General features: G+C 40.3%; 1 protein-coding gene across 2 annotated transcripts in view; it reads left to right on the plus strand.

The window, feature by feature from the left end:
• Positions 1-2,878: 2,878 nt before the first annotated feature.
• The window catches only part of ROCK1 (Rho associated coiled-coil containing protein kinase 1), an 89,151-nt gene continuing 65,644 nt past the window's right edge, over positions 2,879-26,385 (plus strand). Inside the window, exon 1 of one of the 2 annotated variants that reach the window (XR_007629084.1) lies at positions 2,879-3,978. Coding sequence is in view for 1 of the 2 variants with exons in the window: in XM_050316371.1 (XP_050172328.1) it covers positions 3,886-3,978 (93 nt within the window). In the remaining variant the exon portion in view is untranslated. The remainder of the gene's footprint in view (positions 3,979-26,385) is intronic. The other variant, XM_050316371.1, reaches the window with a different exon arrangement.

Raw genomic sequence — 26,385 nt, forward strand, 5'->3', positions numbered from 1 at the left:
GAACACAAACACAACAGATTCACTCACCACGAACACTGGTAGAGGTTCTCATGTGTATTGGTCTAGAGGTAAGATCCTTCACTAGAAAATAAACATGTGAGGCTGGGCCTGTCTGATGCCCAGCTCTTGTATCTCTGGGAGTTCTCCAAGTTGCCGAGCCAGTGGGATGGTGCTTCTCACCACCTACTCTGTTGTATCTGAGCCACTGTAAAAAAAGAAATGCAAAGATGCAAAGGGCAAGTGGGAGTAAGATCCATGTAGCTTTATTTGCAGGGACATCTGGAAAAGATGGAAGAAGTTTTGCATTTCTAAGGGTACCTATAAGTTTTCCCATAGATATTGGATAAAGAACATAAGCAGCATCTGCTGATCACAGGGGTGATCTGCCTAGTGAGCTGCAGATTCAGGCTTCCTTTTCTGTACTCTATTACAGGCTCATGAATTTTGCATTCTTTCCACCTAGGTGCCTCAAATCACCCTGCTGAGGCCTGGCATCATCCCTGTGTGTGTTTTAATGCTTAAACCAGTTGTTCAAGAGCACTGTGAATTAGGCTCTGTATCTCTAATGATGATTTTCATCTTGCTTAATATGAAGACTACAAGAAGCATTTTCTTTGTGTTTTAGAAACTACTTGCTGCATCACATATGAAACAATCCTGAGCCTACACCCTGTAGCTTGTGGAATACATGAGATGTTCTTTTTGGACTGTGGTTGCTGAAATGGAACATCTGCATTTCCAAGAGCAACCAAACCCTCTGAATCAAAGGGCTGTGGTAATAGCCAGCACAAAACGAGAGAGAGTGAAATGTTGTTGTAGACTGTAGTTTTGCTTTAACTGTACATGCTTCTCAGTAGAAAACAAAAACAAAGATGCAGGCAGCTGTGGACAAGAAAAAGCAAAATGTAGAATGCCATTTCTTTTTTTTTTTCTCTGAATAAAACAGAATAGCAAGTAGTGACATTCAAGACTGAACAGCTTAAATGCTCTAGCAGTAGGTTATACATTTGTTTCTCACTCATGATATTGAAAATAACTCACAGCGCTAGTGATTCAGGTTTGCTATTGGCAACTGTTCAGTGACCAGAGATTAATGACTTGACATTCACTACACAATTTTTAGTGATTTTTGTAAAAATGACATTGCTATTTATGGAACTGCAGTGGAAGTCAAAGAACCGAACCAGTACAGTGGCCCCTGTCCAACATTACTTGAAATCATTATTTTGCTGGAGTCTCAAGCTGTGCCAAGGGAGGTTCAGGTTGAACATTAGGAGGAATTTCTTAACAGAAAGGGTTAAACATTGGAATGCACTGTCCAGGGAGGTGGTGGAGTCATCCTCTCTGGAGGTGTTTAAAAGACTGGCCTGGTACTTTGTGCCATGGTCTGGTTGACATGGTGGTGTTCGGTCAAAGGTTGGACTTGATGATCTTAGAAGTATTTTCCAACCTAATTGATTCCGTGATTCTGTTTCCCTATTTGAACAAAAGGTCCCTGCTGCAAGTCTGAGGGTAAGGTTTGAATTGGAAACACCAAGACACACTGCATGGATTACGTGTTTAATGCTGGTATCTATTCTATGTTTGGTGTACTACCTTGCACATGGCTCTTGTAAGGACATAAACTGGAATGCTTCGAACTTCTGGTCTTGTGGAAGGTGGTTCCTCCTTCCCAGGATCACAAAGTGCCTGTGGCTGGAACAGATCTCTGACGGTCAACTTCTCCAGTCCCTCTGATCAAGCAGGACAGACTCACAGGATGGGTCAGGTTGGAACATACCACAGCAGGCCATCTGGCCCAACTTCCCTGCTCCAGCAGGGTTGTCCTAGACCACGTGGCACAGGGTTGCATGAAAGCGATCCTTGAATATCTCCAGTGAGGGATCACCTGAAGACCACTTACAGCCGGCTGCCTAGGGCAGTGTCTAGGCGGCTTTGGAAGATCCGCAAGGATGGAGAGACAGCAGCAGCTCTCTGGGCGACCCTGGCTGGCACCTGCCACCCCCGTGCCCGTGTTGCGCAGGTGGCGGAGCCACGACCTCTGAGGCGCCTCCAGGGAGTCGGGGCGGAAGCACGGCGGCAACATCTTCCCCCCTCCCACCCCCGGCACGAGGACCTGGCGGGAAGAGACGCTTTTCCCAGCGGGACGGGGCCGCCGGAACAGGCGGGGGCGGAGCGGGGCGGGCACTCCGAGCCAGCGGCTCCCGGAAGGAGCGAGCCGGGGCTGTCACACCCGGCCTGCCCGCGCCGGGGCTGCTCCGAACCGCCTGCCTTCCTCCCGCCCTTTCCTTCACCGGGACAACCAGTCTGGGGAAGGGTCTGGAGCGCAAGTCCTGCGAGGAGCGGCTGAGGAAGCTGGGGTTGTTTAGCTTGGAGAAAAAGACGTTTAGGGGTGGCTTTATCCCTCTCTACAGCTACCTGAAAGGTGGTTGTAGCCAGGTGGGGGCCGGGCTCTTCTCCCAGGTTACAAGCGAGAGGAAGAGAGGACATAGTCTTAAGCTGCGCCAGAGAAGATTTAGATTGGGCATTAGAAGGAATTTCTACACAGGAACGGTTGATTAAACACCGGAATGGGCCGCCCCGGGGAGATGGGGGAGTCACCGTCCCTCAGGAAAGACTGGACGTGGCACTTAGTTCTGTGGTCTTGTTGACATGGTGGTGTTCGGTCAAAGGTTGGACTGGGTGATCTCAGAGGTCTTTCCCAAACGAATCAATTCTGCGACTGATCCTGCGGTTCCTTCCCGGGCGCGCGCCCGCTCCAGCCGCCTCGCGCGCGCGCGCGCACTCCCCCCTCCCGCCGCCGTCCCGTGCCGTCCCCGCCCGCACCGGAGCCGTTCCCCCGCGCATGCGCCCCGCGCCGCCGTGCCGACTGTTCAAACGGAAGGCGGACATGTTGGCGGCTCTCGCAGGTTCCCCCGCAGCCGCCGGACCTCACGCTCTGCCCTCCCCTTAAGCCGCCTCCGTCCCTCCTCCCCTCGCACGCCGCAAACCTCGGGTCGGTCCTGCAGCGGTCCGGGCTGCCGTCCCGTGCGTGAGGCGGAGCGGGGAGCGGAGCCGGCGTTGGCAGCAGCGGGAGGCAGCGAGGAGGAGGAGGAGGGAGGAAGAAAGATGCTGCTGCCGCCGCTCCGCCGGTGAGGTGACTCGTCCGCCATCCGCGGGGGCACTCGCCCTGTGCCTTCTTTCCTCGCCCCGTGCCCACGGACGGACCGACCCCACGGCGCTGAGACACGCCGCCGAGAGGATTCTCCTAAGTTTGATTTTTTTTTTTCCCATCCGTTCTGCCTTGTTGGTGTGCCTGCAGGCTTTTGTCTTTTTTCTTTCCTTTTTTTTTTTTTTTTTTTTTTTTTTTTTTTCCCCTTTTCTCTTGTTTGTTCTGGTTCACCGGAAAGCAAGCCACGCTCCGGAACCTGGCACCGACCCGCCGGCGCTGCGGCAGCGGGGCGAGGAGGAGGGACCGCTACGCTGGATCCCAGGGCGGCTTCCCCGGCTGGGAAAATGGGAATGCTGAGACGGTGGGGCCCGAGCAGAGGAGGGAGGGAGAGGAAACCTGCTGCTGCGGAGCTGTGAGCATCCCGGGAAGCTGCGTGCGTGCCTGGAGAAGCGGGGGGAGAAGCAGCCTCGTTTCCCCCGCCGTGCCACGGACTCCCCTCGGGTTCTCTTGCCCCCTTGGCGGGGACTTGCCCCAGAGACTGCCGTGATTGAAGGGATCTCCCAAGAGGCGCTTCCTCAGCCGGGTACAGGCTGTGTGGTTTCTCTTTTGTGCTCGCCTGTTCCTGTTTTTTTTATTCTTTCTTTTTTTTTTTTTTTTTTTTTTTTTAAACGTTTCCATTATTTTTTTAACCTTACTTTGCTCTGGAATAAGGGAAACTTTTTATCTCCGGAAACATGTCGACGGGAGAAAGTTTTGAGTCTCGCTTTGAAAAAATCGACGTGACTTTGAAGGACCCCAAATCCGAAGTGAACGTGGACTGTTTGCTGGTGAGTAGGGAGCGCCGGTGGGCCCCCGGTCCCGTCTCCCCGAATTCCTTACCCTGTGGGACCGAATCTCGCACTCCTGGCTGAGTCACCGCCCTGCTCAGCTCCGCACTGGTGTTTTGTTTACTCAGCCGAGGGTGCGTGAATGTCTCTCTGTGCTGGGAGAGCGGCTCATGCCAAGGAGCGCCCGCCCAGCCCTGCCTCACACTTGTCATCTCTCGCTCCGTGCGCCTCTCTGTGCCTCACCGGCTGTCAGAGGGGCGGTGGAGCCTTTCCACAGGGGTGGAATTGGGGAGCGCCACTCCTGTGTGTGAGCAGAAGACTGTAAATAGCTTTGATAGCAATTTTCTCTTCAACAACTTTTTTATTAGACTGAGGTCCTCTTAGGCGGTGGTTAAGCCCTGCAGCGCTGACTTCAGCCTGCAAATTAACGACGTGTAAAACACGATTAGTGTGCTCTTATAGGTGGACAGGGGTTTAAATGCATTTTAAACTAGTGGTTGTGCTAGGCCTGCTCGCTTATTGTTTCCCTACTTGATCATATCTAATGGTTCAATGTGTCTCACCAGTGCTGTCAGAGTTATTATTGCATCATAAGAAAGCAAACCATAACATTTCCTGACATAAAACCAATCGATGTCATTTGGTAGCTGCTTGACAGAAGTGGATGGTCTTTCAGTTCTGATTATAAAAAGTACCTCAGCAAAGTGCATGCCAAATCCAACCAATTTTTTTAACATGTAGCTGCGTCCTTAGATATGCCTAGAGATGCCCTTAACTAGTACCAAATTGTAATTTGTACTTTCACACTGAAGTAAAGAATTTCTTTTCTTTGTAGCAAGTGATAAAAGTTCTTCAGTGTATTTTTTTTTTCTTGGCATTCTGTTGTCAGAGAGGAACAAATAAATCGAATTTGTTCCTACTATGAACTCTGACATTTGGATTTGGAAGGGAAGGGAGGTGTGGGGGTGGAGATAGCTCTTAATAGTCATTCTTCATTTTTCTGCTGCATGGCTCTTGGCAGAAAGCTTGCTTGAGCATAAGGTGGGGAAGAGATTAAAAGAATAATGTAGGAATCTGTACAAGTTCATGATACTCTGTTTAGCTTATTACTGATTTGTGAACTTCTGAAGTGTTGGCCCATCAAACCTACATACCTGGATAAAGGAGAGCCTTGTGGATGCTGCTGCCACAGGGAAAATAGCTCTGCATCTTATAGTTAACTTGCTTCTTTTGATCTAGTTTACAGATCTGTCATCTTAGAACCAGAGCTAAAGAGCAGACCTCTGGTGCTTAGGCTATAGTATGTCTATTCTGATAACTCAAGACTGCTGTGTGATCAGAGATTTTTATACCCACGTTCTACTGATAGGTGTCAAGACTATAGAGTCAATTAAGAGTCCAGAGTTTTATGTGAACCATGACTCTCAATTTGCTAGTACAAACTCTCATGGTGGCTGTTCTATGGGGACCTTCCTACAGTGATAGAAAGGAATTTGCAGGTATCAGACATGCAGTTGGTAGTATCTTTGCCCGTATTCCTTAATCTTATAATCAGTTTAAGGATTTGCCCCATTTCAGTTATCTTAATTGCGATTAGGAGCTAAGCTGTAGTCAGTTTGGGAATGAACTTGTTGGGATGCTTCCTGTCATGCTTGTCTAAAATTTTAGAACATGTGTTTGCATCACATCGGATCTTAATGTCCTTTAAAGTGACAGCTTTTTAGAAAATTACTTTTAAACTATTAACAATTAAAAAAAAAGGTGCCAGTTCTAAGCAAATCAGTTGGCTCAGTTTTTATGTGTTTGGTCAATAAATCTGTTTTTCTGTTAACTGGACTTTTACTCTGTTTCACTTGTTCTTGGGTGCTTTTCTATAGAATTTAAGTATCCTAACACTTTCTGAAGAGCTTACATATTTTACTCCAGTTCTTAAAGTGATGATTTAGACTACAAGGATCATTCTTGTCCCAAGGTGGTACTAATGTATCAAATCCATTATAATCTCTGTGGATCTGCATTTAAGAAAGAAACACTTAGGTGTAATTGATCTGCACTTAAAATATCTTCTAAAATGAACATCCCATTCCCCTCCCTGCATCTTCAGTTAGAGGAAAAATTGTCAGACTTTAGACCTGGTATGCTTAAAAAGAAAATAGAATCATGTTTTTCTGATCAGACTACATGAAAAAAACCTCTTTTTTAAATTAAACTTTTAAAATCTAGAATACTTCTTTTACCTTCAGTTGAGGTTGTGAATTGATGTTACTTATAATTGCTTTCACTTTTCCTGAATAAGGGTGTTAGCTAACTGTGTGTATCTGAGTGGAAATATGTGAATAACTGGTACACAGGCACTTCAAATGCAGCATCTCATAATCTGTACACCTAGGCTTAAAATGTTGGGGTTCATTTAGCTTCAGGAAACATACTTTTTTTTTGCTGTACAAGGAAAAGTCTCATCAATGCCTTTGGCTTTATCCTCTTTAACTTTGTTTTAATTCTCTTCTTACTCTTCCCCATCAGTTTGTACCCCTTGTAGACTGAAAGGAAGACATGGAATAACCTTTAAATCAGTTTTGTAATAATTTGGGTTTTGCAAATGTCATAAGTTGTGTTCTGTATGCTAGAAAGATTCTAAATTTACATGTGCAGTAGTATCAGAACGCTAAGAAAAGATGGGGGTGGGGGCTGATACAAAGGAAGATGTGTTACCGTTTCAGGAAGGTGTGGGAGAGGAGTGCTGACAACAGAGCAGAGCAGGCGGAAAAGGCACACTGAGGACTTTATAGCTTCAGTTTACATGCTGTAGGAAGGAAATTCATAATGCTGAGGTGCGGGAGAGAGATGTGTTTATTTTTCCTGTTTTCTCTTATGCAACTGTAATAAAACTGTAAGAATCAGTTGCCACTGTCAGTAACTAGATTTGTTTGTTTCTTTGGGGCTTCCATGCACTTGGTTTAGTACTAGGCTGGGAAATCCGTAAATAGGCTGTCATTTTTTTGAGGAGGCTAAAGCCTGAGTTATGTGTAAATGATGTGTCACAGCATCATTAAATGCTTTTTCTCAAAATATTTGGTACTAGGAGTCCTACAGTCCAAAAAGACCTAAAAACACTGTGAAGGCTGTGTTAGAGAGGTAGTCACACTCCAGTGGTCAGATCCTGGTGAATCCCATAGGTGTGCTGAGTAGGCCCAAAGGCAGTGTAACTAACTAGCTATGAACTTGAGCTAAGTGTCTCATTAATCATATTAAACAGTGAAAAGTAATATTCAGTAAACATACCTCTACAACAATTTCAGAATAAATCCATGTTTTGTTAAATCCTAGGGGTTGATGGGCTTCCAGTTTTTGGAGAGTGGTGTAATAAGTGAATGGATATGGGGTATGTTAACCTGAAGTTACCTTTGCTTTTGATTGTGAAATAACTAGTAAATTTTAATGAAAATGTATTTTGGGACTCTCTCTGTTCTGTTAATAACTCACAAAGAGTGTTTTCATTGTTTATGTAGATGCTTGGGTAACTTGATTATTCAGGTACTTAGTCAATTACTTCAGTAGTTGATTTTTAAAACATTGGACTTTTGGTGGTCTTAATCTTCAAAGATGTCAAATGTTTCACTTGTTGAGCAGTGTATCTTCAAATTAACTGACAATAGTAAACACTGCATGTGACCAACTGGTTTTATCTACTCTGAAGAGATTTCTATTTTTGTTGCAACAAAAATACATAGCTACAGATTGTGATTCATCTCTTTTTTCCTAGGCCTTTTTTATCCACTAGATTAATTCATGTTCATCTATCTTGCATAGCAAAAGGCGAGATGATCTTCTCATCTTTGGGATTTGAAGTTCTATATCTCTATCACTAGACATTTTTTTCCCTTCTGTTAAACTAGTTAGGGAGTGATTCTGAGGGCCTTGTTGTAAGACTCCAGCCCCAGGAGCTGCGGCTCACAGGCTTAACTAGGAGTTTTACTTTAATATATATATATATATATATATATGGTGCTTTAATACCTTGAGATAGTGTTAAGAGAATAAACTACGGACTTGTTCTCAAGAGGTATCTTTATTAATTTAGGGGAGAAGATAAGGGAACTTGGCAAAGGTTCAAAAAAGGCACCACACAAGCTAGACAAAATGTTCCACTACTATACCAACTCAGCACATATTAATCCACAGCACTTAAGTCAAAATCCAGTCTATCCACAACACTTTTAAGTCAAAATCCAGTTCCTCCACCTCCAAGCCACCCCAAAGCATCGAGAAAAGGAAGCAGAGAGAGTAAGAAGAGAGAAGGAGAAAGAGGAGAGACAGATCACGTAACTACCACTGAAACTTTGCAGAGACCAGCTCTCACATGTCCAGGTGGCAGGGCCGCAACATGAGGCAAACACAAGCCTTTGGGTTTATCTGCTCTGGTCCCTGTGGCCAGCCCTTCCAGGTGGGGCCTCTGACCCACCAGCCACTCTGGGGTTCCAGGCCATGGTGAGGGGCAGTGTCCTCACTGTTCTTACCAATCTGAGTCTGGGTTAGGGGCTCTAGGATTTGTGGTGTGTTATAGTTTTCCCAGGCTGTTTGTGATTGGCAACTACTCTGGGGCTTCCCCCTGCTCCAGGGATGTGCCATGAGGGATATGATGCCACTTCAGCTCCGTTCAACCCATCCCTTTGTCCTCCACACACACACACACACACACACACACACAGACACACAGCCCCTACAAGGTGGTTCTGACTCCGTAATTACTGATCTAGTGTCTAACACTTGTGGTTAGGAGTTTGGTTAAAAAGTTTTTAAAAAGCAAGTTAAGTAAAGAAGTAAAGAAAATAACAGAAAATACCTTTTCTTCAGAGGTTCTTATCTATCCAGATAACTGTCAAAAATCACCTTCACTGAAAACACATTAACTCTGCTCTTAGAATCTAAGTGATAAAGTGCTAGAGAAATTTGGTATCCAAGAAGCTTCTTGTACACAGAAGGAACTTTATGAAAACATGCAGATTGTCAACTTCAGAATGCTGTAAGTTGTCTGCACATAGTTCAAAGTAAGGGAAGGTATTATGATGAAATGTCCTTGACCATGTTTCTACCATTCTTTAGATCCAGGTGATATGTCCTGCACTTGGGTTGGGGCAGTCACCAATATCAGTACAGACTGGGTGTGGAATGGTTTGAGAGCAACCCTGTGGAGAAGGACTCAGGGATTTTATCTGAATGTCTGTCCTTCTGACAGAGAGCGACCTTTTTGCTAGGGTCCTTTGGTCAGTTTTTTACTGTGAAGGTGCTGAGGCACTGGCACAGGTTGCCCAGAGAAGTTGTGACTGCCACATCCCTAGAAGTGTTCAAGACCAGGTTGGATGAAACTTTGAGCGACGTGATCTAGTGGAATGTGTCCCTGCCCATGGCAGGGGTGTTGGAACTACATGACCTTTAAAGTCCCTCCCAAGCCAAACCATTCTGTGATGCAGTAGATCTAAAATAAGGCTTCTGACTGACCTAGAAATATAATTCCATGTCTTCAAGTTACCACATCCAAGCTTTATATGCAAGAATACAATTGGTGTTAATATTATCTGCTCATCACTGAGGATTATGGATTATAAAGGTTGATGTTAAATATATGCTAAAATATGTACCTGGATATGGTAATCAAAGGGAAAATGCAACTGTAAGTTGGCTTTGGAAATATAGGAACTTAGTGGGTTCTTGTTTTAAGGTTATGTGTCTTAAGACTTTTTTAATAAGCCTTTAGAATATCAACAGAGGTGGTGGAGCTATCAAAATGTTAGCATTTGTTTCATGGTGTATGGTAGGTTTTACGGAGAAGTAACAGTTAACTTAGCCAATTCTTCTGCTCATAAAACTAGAGGCTGTGTAGGAATGTAATTATTTATTTTTCCTATAAAAAGTTTTAATGAGGGATGATAATAGAAAGTTGATGTTAAGACACGTTCCAACAAGAGGAATAAAACACCCAACCAAACTATAAATGCTCTTACAAAGTAAAAATATTTATAAACAATGTCCTTTTCCCTGGCAACTGTAGAGTGTATTCTTGTTGCTTGAAGGAAGGAAGAGGGAAACACCTGGAATTTGTTTGTTGGACAAATTGAAAATCAACCTGTTGGACTGTAAACCTCTGACTTTGAGGACAGTGATAGTTTCAGAAACCACTCATTGAGAACTTAATAAATACTTAGAAGCCCTGTGAGCAGATGATGTTGGTAGCCTCATAGTTAGCAGAATTCCCTAGGACATCCTTTAGTACTACATAAAAATAAAAAGCTTTTTTAGGTCTCTTAGCAAAGAATACTGAGATGTTTGTCATGGTGCAGGATGTTTATCTTGAATTTAAGAGGTCCCAAACCATGTAAAAAACCCACTTTTTTTTGGTGGATGTTTCTTGATGTTATTTATAAAAACTCTGCTGTCATCAAGAAATTGTGGTTCTAAATGGAGATACTGAAAAACCAAACTTCCTTCTTTGAGGACAAAATTGGAGAATGTTTGAAAACTAATCTGTCTTTACCTTAATTTGTCCAGTCCTTCAAGCAGCAATAAAACCAGAAGGATTATGAGACAATATTGGTAAACCTGCAGGCACTATGCAGACAACACCCAGTTATAGCTCAGTTGAAGCACATGCAAATAATACCATCTTTAACTTTCTCAGCAATCTGCTGAAATAAACACCTGAATTGACAGTGATCGAACAAGAGCTGAAATTTGATCTTTGTGAGGAAGAACAGTGGTTTGGAGCTGCTCTTGTCCATGGCGTTTTGCTTTGCTGAGGATGATTGGATGTCCTGTAGTGAAGTCTCTTGCGAGCAGAGTAGAGGTCTCTCTGTAGTCTGCTCAGCATCAGCAGGGTATAAGATACTGTGGTGCATCTTTAGTTACAGCTGTCTAAAGACCGTCTAGACAAGCGGTGATTGCTTTGTTGGTGAGCTGCCCATGTTGCTAGGGGAGAACCAGTACAGGATCAGCACCAGCTTCTGACTGGAGCACAGGGCAAAGTCTATTCTGATACTCAAAATCTTGTCAAGGATTGGCTTTAACTAACTGAAAGGTTGCCACTCCCTGTCAATATTTATACAATACAAACTATCATGGGGACAGTATGTAAGATCTCTTTATTAATATGTCCTAATTTAAATCTAACTGTGGATTTCTTTATTTTAACATCTCTTAAATTTTTTAAATGCATTCATTTCTCTGTTTCTTTCATATAGTTGAGAAATATGTGAACGTTTTCTTGGGTTTTTTTTGTTTTTTTTTTTTTAAGTGCATGATCTGAGGTGATGCAAAGACTTAATGCTTGGAAACCTCTGTAGAAAACACTGCACAAACTAAGGCTTTATTTTGGACTTTAGATTGGAACTACCTAAATATGTTTCCAGCTTGTGTGTGTCTGGGCTGCAGAGCTTATAACTGAACTGAAAATTCACTGAAATGAATCGAAGTGGAATACATACTTGCTTTTCCTTACAGATCTTCATGAGTCAATGCACTGAAAGGAAAAATCCTTGAATTCTAATAGTTATGTAAATATTGAGTAATTACATCTTTTATATTTTTTCTCTTAAAAGCTGCATAGTATTCAGATAGTGCTGCATAGTATTCACGTGTATTAAATTCTAAGGTAGGAATACATTTAGAGGAAAATTTGTTGTTAGGTATCTACATATGAAATGCATTAATACAAGATGGCTTTTTTCCCATGCAGTCTCTGACTGAAATGAAAATACTGTTTGTGTGGAGGCTGAGCTTCATTTTTAGCAAATAAATAATGGCCAAAAAAACCCATGACTACACAAAACTTAAGTGTGCCATCTGGAATGTGCTTTTTGAAGAAGAGGAAGCCAGAAGCTTCTCTTGACATCTGGAGACTTCAGCTAGGAAATTTTTCCTGGTTTTTTTGTGGTTGGAGAAGTTATGTTTTTCAGCAGATGATTAGTAGGGCTTGTATTATAGCCATAATGGTTATTTCCAGTGGGAAAGTGTGAAGGAACAATGGTCAGGACGTTCATCTCATACTGGCTACTGTTTGATGATGTTTCATCTCTCTAAATCAGTTACTTTGGATGATGATTTCAAAGTCTGCCTTTTTACTGTTTAATACCACGTGCTCAGTGAAAATAGTATTTTGTAAAGTAAAAGTGGTAGTTATTTCACAGAATGATTGAGTCTGAAAGGAACCTCTCAGAGGTCCCTCATCCCTCTGCTCTGGCAGAGTGGCCTAGAGCAGGTTACACAGGATGGCTTTTGAGTATCTCAGAGGTGGTGAACTCCACAACCTCTCCAAGCAACCTGTAATTTTCCACTTCTCAGCAGTAACACTTGCTTGGTTGATGCTTCACATAGAGAAAAATAAAATTCACCGTAACTAGATGGAAGAATGGTCAGTACTCATTTGGTGTTTATTTGCAGAGTTCTCCAACTGTTTTGGTCTTGGTGAGTAAAACTCTTCATAGCTCAAACAGTTTCTAAATCTACCACAAAAGACCAGAAGAACTTTCTGCATGGAGGCAATTGTAGATTTGAAGATTTTAAGCATAAAGACTTTTATCTGAGGGGCCAGATAAGTTGCTGGGAATTAATAAGCTCATGTTTAATTTGGGACTGTGGTTGAAACATTATAAATGTAGAATTTTTCTGTTGGAGGTAAAAAGAAAGAGTGAATGCCTTGCTGTGATGTCGAGTTTGCACTCCAGGAGTGCCACTTCAGTTTTCCATGATTATGAAACTTGGTAGTGTTGTGCTTTCTGTATCTGTGTACACACATAATTTTCCTTCTGACAGGCAGTGAGGTAGGCTAGGTTGGACTTCCTATTTGGCATGGAAATTTGGAAGACTTTTTGATACTGATGGGATAGGAACCTGTCCTTGAGAGACAGGTGAAGAGGAGACTGTGGAGTTGTCAGGCAGTCTTTGGAGGAGAGACTTCAGCTTCAGACTTTCACTTCAGAGAAGCTCAAGGGTAAGGTGTAAGCATAACAAGCACCATCTTCCTGGAGTACAGATGAGAGGGTCCAACACGTTAATTCCAGCTCCTACATCTGGGAGCTCATTTGACTACAAGTGTGAAGCGACTCTGTTAAATACTTTGGAGGGAAGGAAACCTCTCTAACCGGGAGATAATAGAGTAGGAGTGGACAGTGAAGATTCTTCAGGGAGGAGTGAAGCTAAGGGTAGGACAAGGAGTTAGTGCTGGTTATACTTACCTTGTGCTTTTTAGGAGGTGCCAGGTTGTGCAGAATAATGCCAGGCAGGACATGAAGCTGTAGCTGAAAATAGAGGCAATACTGATGCCTCCCACCTTTGTCTTGGTACTATGCATTTCTGTCAGAGGTGTAATCAAAGAATTTTCTCATGAGCCCTTCTCTGTTATGAAATCTGATTATACCAATGTATTATTATACTAATCTCTTCTTAGAAAGTAGCTTTAATTGTAGGCATGCAAGGAATCCTGTCAACATTAAGCTGAGAGAATTTATTCTCCACTTTAAAAGAGGAAAGGTGATTCTGCCACATGATTGACAGTTCACTGCTCTAATACTTGATCTGTGAGTAGCTGTCCTCCTTCATCTTAATTTACTACTAAGTTCATTGACAATTAAACAAAAAATTACCAGCATACCAATCATATAATTTTTTGTGGTCTTGGAACCTGCTCTTATATGCCATGTATCTTCTTTTATAGGAGTACAAAGCAAAAGCGGTGCCAGCCGAATGGTAGACTTATTAGGAATTGAAGTTTTTGCTTTGCTAGTATTGGTAACAGTGATCATGGCTTTTGAAACTGGAGCTACTATTGCCAATACTATTGGAGAAAAGATGATGTTGGAAATAAGAAAATGCCCATGAAGACTTGTGGAGTGAAAGCTGAACTAGTGGTGTGATCGTGTATTTTACTTTTGTATTTGCTTTTTTTTTGAGGGGTGTGTTGGTTGTGGTTTTTTTTTTTTTTCAATACACTGAATTTATAATTGGAGATGTCATTAAAGAGCTAGGCTTTCTCTGTAGAGAATAAATCAGTGTGCTTCCTGGAAGAGCTTTTGTCTTCTGTCTTTTACTAAAATGCTCATGACTATTTTTAGCTTTTCTCATACCCCACAAACTGTTTTGTGCGTATGGTTTTGCGACGTAGTGTGACCTTAAAATGTTCGGGGATGGTTTTGCCTTGTAAAATCAGATGGCTGGAGGCATTGTCAAAGCTAATCACATTGTGGTTCTGAGTCAACCTATGAAGACTCTTGTTAAGAAGACCATATTCAGGAGAATTCTGGATTATTTGTGTAAAGAATAGAGTTGTGACACAAATGAGGTCTTACATCAAATAACTTGCACACTCAGAGCTGTTCATTGATTCTACATGGCAGATTAGATTGGGGAATGGAAAGGACTGAAAGTCTCTCTTGCTGTAATTCTTGATGAGTGTAAGGTCAGAGGATTCTTCTCTCCTTTTGTTTCTTTTCTGTCCTCAAACGCCTTCCAGCTTTCATAAGAAAGCTTTTGTCCTTCTTAATGCAATGTGTACATGAGAGTATTTTCATCAGTAGTTTAGACTTGAGATGTAAGCAAAGATGCCATTTGAAGTAAAATTAGGGTGTTGATTATGCTGGTGCTGCTGGAGCTGCTTCGGTGCAGGGACTGCAATGACTGTAAACAACTCCTGTGTGACTTTCTGCCTTCTGTAAAATTGATTTTGGCTGCCATCAGGGAAGAGTCTGGATGACTGCATTGTTCTTGACCTTTTCTCTTGCTCAGTCTCCTCTTTGAGCTCCTGGCAAAGAAAAGGCCTCAGATTAACTTCACCTTCATATAAAGAATAGTTTCTATCCTATAAATAATAATTTCTGTCATAGTTCTTGGTACGTTCATGGGAAAGAAGGGTCTGAGAACCATGAATTCTAGGGGAAAGGAAAAAGGTATTTTTTTTTTTGTTAATACCCTTTTTTGTTGTAGTTTTGACAAACTCATAGATGTGGTCAGGAATAAAAGAAAAGATTGATTAAAACCATTTATTTGCAGGTTGGGAAGTTTGGTGGTTTTTTTTTAAAGTTTCTGATGCCCTGGAAATAGAAGCTTAATTTTTCAGTTTAAGATTCAACCAGAATAGGCAGCTGAAGATTTTCCTTCAAACCAGGCTGTCTTGTGAGAGGCTGTCTAGTTCTTTAACCAAAGCAGGACATCTTTCACTTTCTATCTTTCTTGTGTGTTTCAACATCAGCAAACCTGCCTTCCAGTGGTGTTGTGTTACTCTTATTTTGTGGGAGGAAATAACAGTATTCAACAAAGGTGTATTGTAGAAACAAGTTGATGGAATCCTTAAACTGTCTTCTGACTGATAATTTCTCTTTCATGTGTTTACACTTTATTTAAAAAAAAACCCTTATGAAGTGATGGGTTAGCAGAAGTGGAAAACATGGGGTGATGAGTTTTTTTAATAATTACTTTCAAAAGTAATCTGGTGTTTTTACTAAATACATTTATTTTCTCAGAAAATCAACGTAACAGTGGAAAAAGACACATCTTTTTTAACTGGTAACTTGCAACTTCGAGCTAAAGCTTATGCTTAAGATTAGACAATTCCCTGTAGATCTTGCTTTTCTTGGAATTGCATCATGATAAACAAATGGGTTTCAGGTGTAATGAAATGCAGCTCATAGAAGTGAGGTGGTTTATTTGTTAAGCTTCCTTTCTTCATCTGGAAGAAAGTGAAAGCAGTGTTAACCATAAGAGGGCACGGTTAAGTTGGACAAGATACCTGTGTCCTCATCTCTGCAAAACACAAGAATCAATTAATTTTTTAATCTGGAAGGGTGATGTCTGTTGTCAAGATCTGATGTTCTTCACTGTTCAGATATTTTTAATTTTACTTCTGCACTAGAAGTGAAACAAGTAATCAAGTTCTAAATATGAAGAGGAGGAGCAATTACTTGGGCTGTAGACAGAAAAAAGTGATTTTGTCAGTACTGCTAATCCTGTCCGTTCACAGTCTCTCGAGTTAATGCTTAAACTCGTGCAGTAGATATTTGCCTACCATAAATTCCTTAACAGTTTGGTAAAACAGCTTTATCCTTTTGGCTTTGAGATTGTGGAAAGTCAATCATTCCATTTAAATACTTCCTCTTGTTTGAGTACCAATCAAGTATCTTCCTCAAAAGACAGAGAAGTTGAAATCAAAATTGGTGTGCCATATTGTCCTCTTACCTCCTACGTAGGAAATGAAATATCAGCAAATAGGGAGCATCAGTGCAGTGTCCTTGATACTGTGATATGTCCTTCTTTACTTTTGAATATTTGTAACTGCAGAACACAACAGATTTCGCTTGGTGGGAGGACTGGTAGCGTAGAAAAGAAATACTCTTTGTGGAAAAGGAAGTCTTGTCCATCCTAAGGTATAAATACAAATATGAAGGTTGGAAAAAGAAGCAGAGAAATTAGGAAGATGATAATTAAAGATGATTTTGGGGTTGGAATTGTTTGTGTCGCCTATGGTGACTTATGTCAGGGCTTCCTGATTTCTTTAGGCTTTTTGTGAGACTGTTTTGAATTTCTGTTTCCTGCATGTAAAATAAGGAAGTACTTTCCTCCACCCCCACAATTTGTGGGTTTGATGGTGTAGAAGCAAGCTACTTTTTGTACTGTTTTTAAGGGGCAGGAAATTTCAGTGGTAGTACCACGGGATATTTGAAAAGCAGACATCAAGTTACAAGGACACGTGTCAAACATCAGTGGCCGAAAAAACCTCCACAGGAAGACTTAAAGTCAAAAGAAAGGTGTGAGACTGTTTAACATTGCATCTTCATTGGTATGTTACAAACTGCTGTTTTAATATAAGCCATTGCTTTTAGATTCTTAAGTGTTTTAATAGACTCGTAGAATATCCTGTGGAAGGGGCCCACAAGGATCCTCGACATTCAACTCCTGGCCTTATACTTGACAAACCCCAAGAATTACACCATATTCCTGAGAATGTTGTGGAAATGCTTCTTGAACTCTGGCAGGCTTGGGGAGCCTGTTCCAGCACCCAGCCACTCTTCGGGTAAAGGAGCTTTTCCTAATTTTCAACCTAACTCTCCCCTGCCACAGCTCCTTGCCATTCCCACGAGTCCTGCCACTGTTCACCAGAAAGAAGAGATCAGCACCCACCCCTCCACTTCCCCTCACAAGGAAGTTGTAGACTGCGATGAGATCTCCCCTCAGTCTCCTCCAGGCTGAACAGACCAAGTGACCTCAACCACTCCTCATACGACTTTCTTCTAGACCCATCACCCTGTATGTGTCTCTCCCTTGGATACTCTCTAATACATTTGTGTCTTTCTTAACATTGTGGTGCCCAAAACTGCACACAGGACTCAAGGTGAGGCCGCTCCAGTGCAGAGCAGAGTGGGACAATCCCCTCCCTTGACTGGCTGGTGATGCGGTGCCTGATGCCCCCCAGAGCACACAGCTGACTCACGTTCAACTTGTCATCGACTAGGATGCCCAGGTCCCTTTCCACAGCACTGCTTTCCAGCATCTCGTTCCCCTCTCTGTGTACATCCAGGGTTGCCCCATCCCAGGTGTAGAATCTGGCACTTGTCTTTGTTAAGCTTCATACAATTGGTGATTACCCCTCTCTCTAATTCATCAATATACCTCTGCAGAGCCTCCTCGCCTTTGAGGGAGTTGACAACTCCTCTCAATTTAGTATCATTAGCAAACTTACTTAGTATTCTTTTGAGTCCTGATGAAGATGTTGAAGAGCATAGGGCCTAAGACAGAGCCCTGTGGAACCCCTTTAGTCACCGGACGCCAGCCTGATATTACCCCATTCACTATAACCCTTTGTGCCTGATCTGTGAGCCACTTGCTCACCCACCACGTGATGTGTTAATCCAACTGTGTGCTAGAAATCTTGTCCAGAAGGTTATAGTGTGGGACAGTATCAAAACCTTTACTGAAATCCAAAAATATTACATCAACTGCTTTCCCTTAATCAACTAGGTAGATTACCTTATCATAAAAGGGAGTTAAGTTTGTCAAGCAGGACTTTCCCCTCATGAAGTTGTGCTGGTTGTGATCAATGACTGTGTTGTCCTTCGGGTTGTTTTTCAATAACTCCGAGAATAATCTTTTCTGTAAAAGTTACTGAAGTGAGACTGACAGGCCTGTAGTTTCCAGGGTCATTCATCCTTCTTGCCCTTCTTGAAAACTGGGACAATGTTCACCAGCTTCCCGTTGACTGGAATCTCCCCAGATTCCCTAAACTGGTCAAAAATCATTGAGAGTATTGTAATTTTGAGTTAGAGTTGTATTTTTCTTTAGTTACAGATGTTCCCACAGATAAGTGGGGGATACTGATCTATGTAGACATAGACTTATCACTGCAAAATACTGTTTTTAAGTAAAGGAAATTAATTTCTGTGCATGTTAATGCATACTAGTACATGAGCCTAAAAATTACTTTGCTTCAATATAAGTAAATTTTTACAATACATTAGCTTTTTTAGTAACATGGAAACTTTAAGGTTCATAGTGTTCATCAGTCTCTAACTTTGCACCGAACGTGTGGTACGGATTTGTACTTTTTAGGGGGAAAATTGTAGACAAATTAAAGAGGAGCTTCATGAAATTTGATGTTTTTGATGGAAAAATGTCAATACTGCCTGGCTGCTTGAACTCTGTTTTGGCATATATATGAAGCTATTAAAATGAAGATGTATGCATTTTAAATTGCAGTTAAACTGCAGTGTCCAATCAGCTGATAATGCTTAGTGGTATAACAGGAGACTGTTCCTGTTTGCCATAGTTTCCAGTAGTGTAATCGCTGGAGAAAAGGGGGAAAGATCACTAAAATGTTCCACTGACCTAAGCATTTTTGAGGATTGTAATAAATAAAGTTAATTAGTTCTCTGAAATAATTCTGCCCGTTAGCTTTACGTATTGAGTAGGTAATGGTTTTCTACCTTAATGAATTTATATGCAATTATTGCTTACCTTTTACTTTAGGTCTGAAGGTGTGCTTAACAGATTTCCAGGAAAGCCTTTCTGTGAAAAGCTTCATTAATTACTTGAGATCATCATTAAGTAAATGCATTGACTAAAAAGAAAAGATTTATGTTCGGTACATTCACGGACTTTTATATACATATATACGCACATGATATATGATGAAAAATATGAAATCATAACATGCATTTTCCTTTAAAATAAAAACGTGCAAGTTCAGTTGAAGTACTCTTAAGCTTCAGAAAAAAATGATAGGAGTTTTTGTTTTCAATGCATTTCAATGTGCAATTACAATTTTCTACTCTAGATTTTGTTAGAAGGAACTATGTTGAGAATGTTCCTATATACTGAGTGATGACACCAAAATGGCACAAGGAATAATCTAAGTAAAGTTTGCTAATACAGAATCATATTAGAGTTAATTTTGGTCAGACATCAAATATATAGTATTTTAAAAATGTATCAGAAGATCTCTTTATGGTCGATGGTTTTTACTCAGGCTGGCAGCCTGTCACAAGTGGGGTCTTTCAGGGACGGATGCTGGGCCTAATACTGTTCAATATCTTCATAAATGATCTGTCTAATGGGTTTGAAAACACCATCAGCAAGGCTGCTGATGGCACTAAACTGGGCAGTGAGGGGGATCCTTTGGAAGGGAGAGACAATTCAAGACAGACACTGACAGACTGGAGAGGTTTTAAAGAAGGGTGGCAAGGATGATCAAAGGGCTGGAGAACCTGCCTTGTGAGGGAAAACTGAAGGAGTCAGTCTGGAGAAGGCTTGGGGGGACCTTATCACAGTGTTCCAGTACTTAAAGGACAGCTACAGAGAAGATGAAAGCTGTCTTTTCATGAGGAACCACATGGAGAAAACAAGGGACCACAAGTACAGGTTGCACTGTGAGAGATTTTGTATCTATGTAAGAAAGAAATTTTTTACTGTGAGAATAGTCATTGGAACAACCTCCCTAGGGTGGAGTCCCTGTCATTGGAGGTTTTCAAGACTCAACGGGGTGCTAGAAGATCTCTTTGAGGCTCCTTTTTGCATGAAAGGTTGAACCAGAAGAACTTTTGAGGTACCACCAAATCTGGGCTGTACTGTGATTCTGTGATTGTCAGTCTTTTGAGCAAATTATCTTTACAGTCTTTCATTGTTTGGTTTTCCCTTTGCCTTGTTCTAGCTTTGATTTCAGAGCATTAGCGAAGTTCTTAAAATCAGTTTGACAACATGTTAGCAGCAACTCTAGTTAAGCACACAGTAATTGTATGTGCTATATGTACAAATTGCTTTCTCAGCTGTATCTATCAAGGTCCTGTTTTCTGAGGGAACACTGTACAGGATATGATGTCTGTGCCGAGCAGCACAGTGTTCATGTCATTTCTCTTGTAACAGCAGATCTGGTCTGATGAAAGTGAAAGAGTCTTAGGGAGCAAAACCTTCTAAGCTGGTGGCCTCAAGGGATGGAGGAAACTCAACCACAGAATGCATGCACAACAAATCTAGTTTCTAAATGAACAAAAAGATAAACTGCTGTAATTTTACTGTATCTTTTTGAACATAAATGTCAAGTATAAATTTCAATAGTACCTGAATTGAAAAAAAATAGGAAAAACAGCTTACATAGAGTTAATTCTTTTCATGATACTTAATACTTCTGAAGTGAAGATGAACTCTATCTGGAAGGAGGAGAGAAATACTCCAAATATTTAAAACGGCAAGTTCCAATTGTCCGTTTAGATTGAAAATTTCTGTTAAGCTAAGAGAAACCTCCAAACTGATCAGGAGCTAATCCGGGTTCTTACAAGACTCAGTGAGTTTTGTCTCACGATGACTTCAGGTGAGAAGTTGCTCAGTTAGTATATAACTCTTCAAATTGAGAATTATCATAGAATAAAGTTTTAAGTAAATGGAATGTAATTCTTTTGCTGAGTATGGAAGTAATACTTAAATAGTCAACTGTAGCCAAGTGACAGTTAACTTCTACTACATGAAGATATGCATTTTATTTGGCCATAAAATCATGGCTTCAAGTATGCTTTCAAAAAATAAGTAAAGTAGTTTCTTGAATCTGCATTTCTGATGGAACCCTAAGAATTATAAAGAAAAAAAAATGCTCAGTCTATGCTCTAATTTCAAGTGTATGTTTTTTCTCAGCAGATTATTGTCCTGTAATAAAATTTAGGAGTGCCAGGGATTAATTTTAGAATTTCACTTCTACAGTGAGACTGGTGTTAGGGTGATCTGTAGGAACAATCCTCAGGTCTATCTTTTCAGGCCATCAGGAGTGAGGCCACAGTATTTTTGCAACAGTCTGTAAGTCAGCATCTAATATAGCTACAGCCCTTGTGCTGCATTCTGTAGCTGTAGTATTTAGACATAGGTCTTTTAAAATTGACCTTCCTTTTACGTTTTGGGTTTGTGGGCTGGGGGACAGCTACCGTGATTAATAGCAGAAGATATATTAGATGAAATAAGAATTCATCAGAAAAACTCAGTGGAAAGAGCAAATCGATTTCCAGCTATTGCCTGTGGTGTTTTCTTGACTGCAGCTATGTAAGGCCATTGGCATCCTCCACTGGCTTTTGAAGAAAGTAGATGCTCCAACATCTGCTGGACCAAACAGGCAAATTCAAGCACTGTTACTCTGGTGTGGCAAGGAAAAAGGTTGAATCAGGGTATCATTTAGTTATCTTTTTTCCATCAGCTTTCTCGTTGTGTTTTATTTAGTTCAGAATACATTGTGTTGATAGTTGACTCATGACAAAACTGAAGATGCTTTTCCCTTTTTACAGAAAGCAGCAAATTTCTCTGAGGATAGGATAAGAAAAGTAAGCTATATTATCTATATTTTGACTTTGCATTTTTAAGATTATACTGCAGGTAATTAAAAATCAAACTATGTTTTTGACATCCTCATGATATTGAACAGCATTTGGAAACAGAGCAAGTCAGGTTGTGGGATATTCAGAAGATTTTTCGGTTGTTAACGTTAAATTTTATGTAGAAATAGTGTTGAGAATTTAGAACTACTCCACTTGGCTCTTTTTCTGAATTTTCCTGCTCTTCTGGACAGCCATCAACTTTCATATTGGTTTTCAGAAGGAACAACTTGTCTCTTCCTAGATGTGTTGTAAGCTTTCTGCTGTGTTCTTACTTCTTTATGTACAGTATGTACAAAAATAGGTATAGTCAATGATAAGAGATGGAGTCATCTCTAACTGTGTTCTCAGTTATAAAAGTTGACTTTTGAATGAATCTGTTAAACCAGACTATGTGTCATCGTCATTTTATCTTCCACAGAAGAAATGGATTAAGAGGTTTTTCAATGAGGTAAGGTTGTCTAAGACTGGAAATTGGTTGTGTCATAGTTCAATAGGCAGACAAAGGGCCAAAATTACTAAGAACAGTTCTCACACTTGTCCCTTAAATCTAAATTGGAAGGAACAATAAAGAAAGTTCTAAGCATTTGAGCATGGCATGATCTTAAAGCTGATCTACAGTCACTGAGAAAAGAGAGGAAAGTCAGTTCTATTTGCTTCAAGTCATACAATGTGTTGACTGAAGCAAGAGGTTTTTTTGAGTGTGTTTTACATGAATGACAGTATTAGATGAAGTGCTGTATTGTTTGTGTTCTCTGGAGCATTGGTTTTCTTGAGGATAGAGCTTTGCATTATGAACTTCTTGTAATTTTACAAGTGCAAAGGAGCTTGTGTCTCTCTCTTGAAGTTTTTGGTCCATATTTCTCTTGCCAAGCAAACAATTTGAAAAATGTGAATCTGAATGAAAGGGATAGATTACATTTATTTTATTGTTTTAAAGATTTGGTTGTTTGGGATGTGTAAATGTATGTATACTGAATGTATGGACACACATAGTTCCTGCTGTGAGACCTTTCCTAATGTCAGGTGGTTGGGTTTTTTCCTTTTCTAAGTCAAATTGCTTATCTGTAATTCAGAGACATGTGCCAGTGCATTTTGTTTGAATACCACAAAAGATGTAACTGCCTTCCTTATTTCCTCTTTAAGTCTCTGAGGCTATGTAATTATGTTCATTTAGAAAATGACTGTGATTGGTAACAAGCACCTGTTTCCAAAATTACTGTTTACATCCATTTATTTATGTAGTTCTTTAGAAACTGGCACTGTTGTCCAGCAGAGACTTCTGGAACGTGAAGTGCATGATGTCTGACAAAAGGATATCTGAATTCTTGAACTGACACTACTACTCCTTCATTTATGTTCTAGAATATCACATGCTGATACTTTGTAGTATTTAGAAATTGGAAACTTTCCTCAGAGTTTTATAAAGTTCATAAGAATGGGAAGTAGTAGATGCTACCTGATCTGATTTGACATGGCTTTTGAACCACTGCTTTTTTAATATTTTTATATAGACACACACACACACACACAAAGTATCTCTAGTCCCTTAGTTTGTGTAGCTTTCCAACAAACTAGTGCTTTTTTTATTACTTTTTTTTAAGATTAGATACTTAAAAAATGCTTTGGTGAAGCAAATGTGTGGGAAAAAAATCATATAGAAGTTGGATGCAAGTAAAAAAATTCCCTTTCATAAACTTTTGGTTTATTTTGTAGAAAACACATTTTCATCAGTTTTGCTCTCTGCTTAATGAGAAGCTAAATGACAGCTCTTCAAAATGGTCTGTGGGAAGGAGGAACGGAAAATGTCGTGTTAGTGTGCTCTGATTTGTTTCGTGGCAGGATTTTATGGTGTGACAAAAATATTGCTTGCCCTCATCTCCTGTAGAGATTAAGTTAATCAGCCCAAGCTCAGCCTTGCTCCCTTGTAAGGACAGGCAGGAGAGACTTTGACAAGATTCCACGGTAGTGGCAATGGTCCAGACAGTCCTGGCTCTCTTTCCTCTTGGGCTAAGATTTGTTTTCTCCCATCTTCTAAATCCAAAAGAAAGCCATGCCTTTGGAGTAAATGTATCAATATACATATATCAATATGCATCCTCTTTGGCTGAGGGGACATTTTTCCCAAGTTCTGAAGTGTTATTCAGGAAGACTAGTATTAGGGAAGAGTTTACTTACTCTTTCATTTCAATGTAGATGGAAAAGTTACTAGAAGAGTTGCTTTTTCAGTTATTTCTTAGCATTTTAGTATTTTTCATCCCTATGATAGCAGTGTACAAGCTTGATGAAAATACCCAGTGTTCTAGACATTGAATACCACTGTCTATGTCTTATGCTTGAGCAAGTGTATTAGAAATGTGTGTCTCATGCTTAAGCAACTGAATGGAAATGTTGGGAAAAACTTTGTTTCTTGGTATATGAAGTAACTGTCTTTAGTTTTCTTCAGACTGTAGTCTCAAGGCTTGAAAGGAGCACAGAAGACTTATTTGTGTGTCCCTAAACAAACTTACAAACAAAATAAATCACAACATCTTTGGGCTTTTTTGAAATTAAAAATTCTGGATACTCTAATGAATTTCTTCCTCTAGTCTTGAAATACTGTACCTGACCATCCCAGATAAGGTAGCTTGTGTTGTTGCAGTGTTACCTTTGATAAAACCATTACTAATTATCGTGTCAGAGACTTGCAATTGGAAAAAGCCACCCTAAATTCCCGGTGGCAGCTTTGGTTCTGTTCTGTCATTTCAGTACTTGAATATGGAACCATGTTTTCATGTAGGTTTTTGATTTTGTAGTTACACATCTGTTTTCTCATGTGCAGTCCAAAGCATTCAGGATTTTTGTCATGACTCTACTGTGGTGTCAAAAGGGTGAAAAATTGAGTGCTTAGAAGAGATTGGGTTTAGATCATAGAGTCACAGAATGGTTTGGGTTGGAAGGGACCTTAAAGATCGTCTAGTTCCAACCTTCCTGCCATGAGCAGGAACACCTTCCACAAGACCAGGTTACTCAAAGCCCTGTCCAACTTGGGCTAGAAGACTTCCAGGGATGGGACACTAACAACTTCTTTAAAGGTATCAAAGTATTTCTTGACCTCAAGTTAGTCACTTGAAAATACACTTAAACATCCAGTATTAAATAAAAATTATTACTAATAGCATTATCTGTACAAATTAGCCATGCAAATTTCTCAGAAATGTGAAAACCTCACTATTTTATTCATGTTAGTAACAAAATACTGTCAATTCTGAGGAATCTTAGTGCTTGGCAGTAGATGTAACTTGTCTATATCTAAAATAATTCTCATGAAATTTTTATAACCATTTTAAAAAACAACATTACTTGAAAGTGATTCTTGTGGCTATATTCATCATGGAAAAAAGAATAAATATAGAAAAAACATTGGGTTTATGTATACAGAGATCTGTTTTATTGAAAGTGAAGTTTTTCTTTTAATCAATAAATGAAAAAGAAATCTACAAGCTTTACTAGAGTTTGCGTTACAAAACAGCGTAATGATGCACAAATTCTTAAATAGTGTTAAGTTCTTGTTTAGTTGCATATTTCAAATGTCTGCTTGACATGTGATTGCTTGTGCTGGAATGTTTATTGCAGAAATGTAGCTTGAGCTCTGACAGGAGATTGCGCAATCAGAGAAGCTTCTCAGAGTTGGTCCTTTGCTTGAGTTGTGTTCAACTTCCCATATTTTTCCTTTTGCAGACCATGGTTTGCATGTGACACTAAAGAAAGGCCTATTGCTTTACAAATGACTATTTCAGTTCCTAGTGTTTTTTTAGTATAATTCTTTCATATACTTCATTTTTGCACTTCTGTCATGGCTGTTCACCTCTAACTGTGAAAGTGTTTTGACTTGTTCCAGAGTTTTAGGGGAAGAATTTGCCTTTTGGTGGTGGGGAAGGGGAGATTTTGTGCAGTGTTTCCAGACTGCTGGAAAAATTACGGTGTTCTCACTCTTTCTTGGAAAGTTATTCAATTAATTGTCTGCCTTCTGTTTAAAAAATTAAGTACTTTTTTGTCTTTCGGTTTGTCCATCCTCCATTTCCATTCACTGTGTTATTTTTTTTTTTTTTGTAGTCTGGATAATATTACTAGTAATAGAGTTGTGGGTTGGTTTTTTTTTTTTTTTTGATGTACCTTGTTGGAGTCTTTTCTCAGGCATAATTCTTGAACTAATATAATCTCCAGAGACTGAGTTGTCAAGGCTAAAGATAGAACTTGCCTTTTTATTGTTTTATAACTTAATTTTTACATCTGTAGTTAACACACAGTTTTATTTGCAGCAAACAGTCCAGGTCAGGTGACAGCAGGTACTGTATGGCTGATGAGGTGTTGTTGCTCTACAGAAAAATTAGTTACCTTTGCACTGACTTATTGTATTGGAAACTTTGCTGGTAATTTTTTATTTTGTTTGTTTTTCATGGTGAAGGTGACAACTTTTCAGACAAAAGTCTGGTAGGAGACCTAGAGGCAGCAATTTAGGCTATCGTTGGGACAGCTTACTCTA

Source organism: Myiozetetes cayanensis, unplaced genomic scaffold (genome assembly GCF_022539395.1).
Source record: "Myiozetetes cayanensis isolate MyiCay16 unplaced genomic scaffold, myiCay2020 scf1, whole genome shotgun sequence".
NCBI lineage: Eukaryota > Metazoa > Chordata > Aves > Passeriformes > Tyrannidae > Myiozetetes > Myiozetetes cayanensis.